Here is a 5,993-nt window from a genome sequence, read left to right on the forward strand (position 1 = left end):
AGGACCGCACGGTTTTGTTTTGGAGCGAGATGCGGCGAGTGCCAAGGCTTCCAGGGTGTTTCCTACTGTTGATTTTAAGCTTGGGGAAAGAATGAAAAAGCATTCTTTTCCCTTTGTGCATCCACAGGGCCCATCCCAGGAACAAGAAACTTAGGGTGCGTCCCCAGGGGAGGTCAGGAATCTTCCCCGAGAAGCCCCTGCTGAGCGACTTCAGATGTTCTCAGCACCTCTCTGGTCTTTGAGAGGTGATCGCTCAGTAGGGTGGTGACGGAGATTGCAGCCATCTTCCCGGCGTTCCCAGACCCCAGCTTCAGCACAGTGGGTAACAGTGGGGGATGGGCCGCCAGGTTTCGTAATAAACCCGCGTCTTAATTGCTATGAAGCTGGAGTTGGGTGGTGGCGCCTACAACAGACAGCAGTAGCGTCTGGAGCTGCGGAGCTCAGAGCTCCTAACACGGCTTGGTGGCCGGTGGCGCGACACAGGGTAGCCAGAAGGGGCGGTGGGCAAGTGGGAAAAACAACGAGAACAGGAAGGCTTAACCAGTTTATTGGAATGTCTCTGTAGTAGAAATTTTTAAAAAATATGCAAGCGATCTGTCTTGCTCAGCACAATACTAAAGTAGATGTGCCTTAGCTGCGAAGTCCCGGGCTCGAGTCCCGGCTCCCGCGTCGAGGGTCGCCGCCCTCCGCTGAGTTACGCACAGTTCACTGTCCAGCGGGGTGGGGGACGCCTCGCCCCACCCCTGCGGCGGTGTCCAGACCGTCTGCTGCTGCGTGCAGAGGCTGGCTGCATGATTGCCAGGCCTTGGCTCTAAAGTCTCTGTCTCCTCCAGCCTGAGGTCCCCTCCTTCCTGTCTTGGCGACCACCTGTGGTGCTGGCTCCTGGCTCCATAGCCCAGGGGGCGGGCGGGCGCACACTCCCCTCTCCTCGTCTCAGTCTCGGTGACTCCGCCCCTCCCGGAAGGTATCACGGGTAGGGTAGCTTTTGAGGGATTGTTCTGGGGAATGAGGGGGCGCTGTCAAATATGTATTTTATTTAATTTTTTTAGGGGACAGCAACTCAACAGTTGCTTTAGGTGTTTAGAGTGGGCCTCAGCGTTCCTCCAGAGAGATATAGGGGACCCACTGGTTATTGCCTCTGCTCTCTTCACAGTAACTGGCCACCTCCACCAAGCCTTGGCTTTTCCAGGAATCTGTATGACAGTTCTGTTGGAGGGAGAAAAAGAAAGGGTTTAGTGGGAGCTCTAGGAGTTCGGTAGGGAGCCTCTGTTCAGCTCCAGAAGCCCTATTAGAGAAAAACAGGCTAGCTCAAAATAGCTGCCAGGGTGACGAGGCAGCCCACGGGACATGCCGAGCATGGCTGGGCAGTGAGCTGGTGTTGGAGCAGCCAGCCCAGCTATGTTGACAAACACGGGACCCAGGTGATCAGGGCGGGGTGGGTCACTCACCGTGACCAGGAGGCAGTGCAGGTCTCGGGCCTCGTTTGTGCCTAGAGTCTCTGCCGGCTCACCCAGGAGCTGCGCCAGCCTTTGCATGCCTGATACCCTGACGATGTCAATGTCATTGTCGCAGCAGAACGATTGGATCAGGGTGAAGTGAATTTGCAGAGCAATATCATCCTCCTCTTCTTCGTCTATGGCCAGCAGGCACAAGACCACGCTGTCGGGGTCCCTGCAGGAAAGAAGGAGTGTCAGAGGGACGCCAGACCAGGAGCGGGTGTAGCCATGCACGGAGGAGGGCATTAGCTCCGGGAACCTCAGGGGGAGGGGTGAGCAAGACCCAGGGTGCAAGGGTGCCGGGGTGGCCGACTATGCAAATACTGATGGCGGGGAGGAAGGAAGCAAGCAGTCCAAAGTTATTGGGATTGCTTGTCAAAACAAAAAACACAAAACCTCAAACTTGCAAAGTCAGGGTTCTGCAGCGAGTCTCTTTCCCTCTCCCAAAAAATTCTCTGAGAAATGTCGCCCTCCACTCCCCAACTCCCAGGAGCGCTGGGAAAGTCCCCCAAAGCCCCGAGCCCTAGAGGGATGTTGGAGCGCGCGTGCATCAGAGGGGCGCCCCCACCCACGCCCGAGAAAAGGGGGTGCTGACTCACACATTCATCAGTTTGGCCGCCTCGTACACCCCCACGGTGAGGCGATCCTGACGCTGCGCGGCCACCAGCAGCTGCTCCACCGCCGCAGTCACCGCCTGCATCCTAAAAGGCCAAATGGGGAGATTAGGCGATGACAGCCCAGCAGACCTCAGGCGGCGGGCGAGAAGACCTCGGTCTCCGTTGTACTCACTTCTGAACCGCGTTGTCGCTCGCCACCAGCTCTTCCAGGGTCATGATTCAGTCACACTTCACAGCGGACCCCCACGGAAGATCCCCAAGGCAAAGCACTCGTCCAGATCCGAACCCAAGAGGTAAAAACCTTCCCGCGCGACCAGAAGTGTCCGAGGCTTTCCGGAGGCGGTGGGACTTACTTTCCCAAGAAAAAAGCAGGATTAAAAAGAAGATTGCAAAAAAATCCCCCTCGAAATTAATCCAAGAAGACGGAGGTGACACGGATCCCGGGTTGACGCGGAGTGAGCGCGCCGGCGCTGCAAGCCGCTTATAAGACCGCCCGGGAGAGGGCGTGGCCAGGGGAGGCATGCACCGCCCATCCATTGGTGGAGGCACAAAGAGCCGAGTAGCCTGCGCTGAGATTGGCTGGAGGTAGGAAAGGGCGGAGCTCGGATCTCCGGCGGCCCCACGTGGGGGTCAGGGCTGGGAGGAGCGTGAACCCAGGCAGCGGCGACTGCCAGCGAATCGAGAGAGGAAAAAAAAACCACACACACAGACAAAAAAAAAAAAAAAAAAAAAAAAAAAAAACACAGAAGTTTCTCTCCTGATTTCCCGGCAGCCGCGCTACGCAGGCCGCGCGCGGGGTTTCCAGCGCGAGAGGCTGGCTTGAACTTTCGGGGAGAGCTGTCTGGAATCCCCTCCCTGTCCCCGGAGAGTCCCTAGCCTTTCCCAAGCTCTAAAAGAAGGGATGTGCATGGGCCAGGAGGCTAAGTCTGCAGCTCGGCCTTGGAGAGTTGGAGAGTGTTTAAATAAGTCTAAGGTATATAGTAAACACTTGGTAAGTTTGAGGACCGTGGGATCCTCTCCCCAAAGTGAGAACTACAAAGGCATCCCACCAGCGCATACAAAGGTGCTCTGAGAACGCTCAGCCCCCTCAGGCGGGGGTCGCGGGAGAGGCACACAGGAAGCTTCCCAGTGGTCGTGGTAGGTGGTTTGGCGGTGCCCCAGGGGTCCTGGCTGCAGAGCACTAAGGGATCCCAGGAGGAAAGATCCGGAACCCCTTTTCCCCGCTCCTGGCACCCCGAGTTTCAGATGAGCCGGGGAGGCGCAGGTGAAGAGCCTTCCAGACGCTCTCCGGAGCGGCCCCGCCCCCTGCCGGCTGCCTCCCGGTCTATCCTCAGACCGCGTCACCACACCTGATCCGGTGCTGCCCCCTGGGAGTGGTGGCTGAAAGGCAGCCCCCTTTTTTTTTTTTTTTTTTTTTTTTTTTTTTTTTTTTCCGGAGCTGGGGATCGAACCCAGGGCCTTGCGCTTCCTAGGTAAGCGCTCTACCACTGAGCTAAATCCCCAACCCGGCAGCCCCTTTTATGTCCCTGGCATTTTTGTAGTACGCAGCATGAACCACAGGCCCCCTCTTCCATGAGTGTCATTTATCTTTCCAAGGTTTGGCCGGCTATCTGCATTGTGCAAAATGGAAACTGAGGTCTCCGAGGGCGTTCTGTGAGCCACAGTATGAGGGCTGGTAGCGGACGGCAAGGACATGAGGGAGGCAGACAGACCCCGCGTGGGATTCTCCCACAGCGCACGGGGGCTCCCGGTGAATCACCCTGAGTCCCCTCCTCCGCCAGCCTGGGTCCTGGCCTCAGCCGCGCGGCTCGATTCGCCGGATCCCCCATCCCGGGTCTGGTGACGCATCCTGCATCCTCCGCGCCGCCCACCCAAGGTGCGAAATGTCCCGGGCGTGAGAGGCGCTGCGGCGACACCTGGCGGTCCCACGAGGTCTCTGCTCACGCAGTTTCCGGAAAGGGAGGGGAGAGAACACCTGCAATGATTTTTTTCTTTTAAATTAAATATTTTGCGATGCTGGTGATGAATCCAGGACTTCTTGATGCCGGGAAGCTCATCACCGATTTCTACATACCGCTGTGGCGCAACCTGACATGCGCTATACATACAGTATATTGTAAATACCAAACATGAAGGGCAAGACAGCTCCGCAGGTAGAGTTGGCCAGCAAGCAATCCTCGGAGCCCATAGGACGGAAGATACGAGCTGACTCCTGCAAGCTGTCTTCTAATCTCCGTAGATGCTCCGAAGCGTATGTCGTCCTCACACACAAGTAAACTTACTAGATGCATAGTTTAATAATTAAGTTGGCTGCTGGGCTGTGGCAATGGCTCGGTGGGCAGAAAGCTTAGCCAGCATGGGGGAGGCGTTGCTTTCCATCCTTGTACCACACGAACCATATGGTGGCACACACTTGTCGTCCCAGCACTGGGAAGGAAGAGACCGGAAGATCAGTCAGTAGGTCAGGATCATCCAGGGTTACGTAGTGAGTATGAGGCTACCCTGAGCTAAATGAGACCCTGTTTGGAACCTGGGGGTGGAAGTGGAAAGATGTCTCATCCGTTAAGAACACTGGTTGCTCTTCCAGAGGATAAGGGTTCAATTCCTGACTCACATCAGGCAGGGTCAGGATAGTGTAACCCAGTCTGGGACCCAACGCCCTCTCCCAGCCTCTGAGGAATCCAGACAGCTGCAGGCAAAACCAGAATACATGAACTTTTTTTTTTTTAGATTTTACTTATTTAATATGTATGACTACACTGTCACTGTCTTCAGACGCACCAGAAGAGGGTATCAGATCCCATTACAGATGGCTGTGAGCCGCCGTGTGGTTGCTGGGAATTGAACTCAGGACCTCTGGAAGAGCAGTCAGTGCTCTTTAAGAAATTAAGAAATGGCTGAGCCATCTCTCCAGCCCCCACATAATTTTTTTTAATAAAAAGATAACAAAAACAAAAAGAAAAGGCACAGTGTGGTGGCACACGCCGTTAATCCTACTCACTGGAGGCAGAAGCAGGAAGATCTCTGAGTTTCAGTCCAGCCTGAGCTACAGAGTATGTTTCAGGCCAGCCTGGGCTACACAGTAAGACCCTGTCTCAAAAACCCAAACAGCAGGGGCAGAGAGATGGCTCAGTGGTGAGAACAGTGGCTGCTCTTCCAGAGGACCAGGGTTCAATTCCTAGCACCCACATGGCGGCTCACAACCATCTGCAACTCCAATTTCAGGGGAACTGATGTCCTCACACAGACATGCATGCAGACAAAACACAGTGCACATAAAAAGTCAAGAGGGATAACCAAAATACACAACAACCCAACACCCAGATGCTGTGCTTCTAGAGAGACACCGTGAGTTGTTGCGGTGCTAGACAGAGAAAGGTTAGGAAGTCAGGAGGAGGTGAGGGTCTGTTGGGGCCGGGCAGGCACTACAAAAACTCTCACAACAGAACCGGAAATAGGATCTGGTGTGGGAACTTCCAGGTCAAAGGCCAGAGCTCTGGGAGGGGCTGCTTTGGCTTTGGTCAGCAGGCCACCAGGAAGGGTCTGGATTCCTTGAAGCACCCCTGTGGGGTCCCTGCTCTGGCTCCCCCCACTTGTTTGAGATTGAATTTCATGTAGCCCAGGCTGGCCTCACCTCACTATGGAGGCAAGGATGGCTATGAGTTCCCGACAATCCTGTTGTCATGAGTTACATGGGCCACCACACCTGGTTTGTGCCATGCTCTGGGCCCTTGAATAGACTAGCCCAGAGCCCTACCTACGCTAATGCCCCGCCCAAGGGTCCCATTTGCCCCAGCCTAAGGGTCACTTGTGAGTGACAGCCAGTCCTATTGGTCACCATGGCAGAATCGCCTGGGACACGGGTCTCTTGGCTCGCCTA

General features: G+C 55.4%; 1 protein-coding gene across 2 annotated transcripts; it reads right to left on the reverse strand.

Annotated features, from left to right (window-relative positions):
- Positions 1–531: 531 nt before the first annotated feature.
- Gadd45b (growth arrest and DNA-damage-inducible, beta) lies at positions 532–2,834 on the reverse strand. Of its 2 annotated transcripts, NM_001008321.1 has the most exons (4): positions 2,286–2,561; positions 2,096–2,197; positions 1,449–1,671; positions 532–1,206 (listed from the first exon to the last, which is right to left on the reverse strand). In NM_001008321.1, exons 1-4 carry the CDS (start codon positions 2,327–2,329, stop codon positions 1,093–1,095), a joined length of 483 nt encoding a protein of 160 aa, NP_001008322.1. In that variant the 5' UTR covers positions 2,330–2,561; the 3' UTR covers positions 532–1,092. The 2 variants fall into 2 exon arrangements, with proteins under 2 accessions (NP_001008322.1, XP_006240950.1); XM_006240888.5 differs by having other exon boundaries at positions 1,015–1,671; positions 2,286–2,834.
- Positions 2,835–5,993: the final 3,159 nt, after the last annotated feature.

Source organism: Rattus norvegicus, chromosome 7 (genome assembly GCF_036323735.1).
Source record: "Rattus norvegicus strain BN/NHsdMcwi chromosome 7, GRCr8, whole genome shotgun sequence".
Taxonomy (NCBI): domain Eukaryota; kingdom Metazoa; phylum Chordata; class Mammalia; order Rodentia; family Muridae; genus Rattus; species Rattus norvegicus.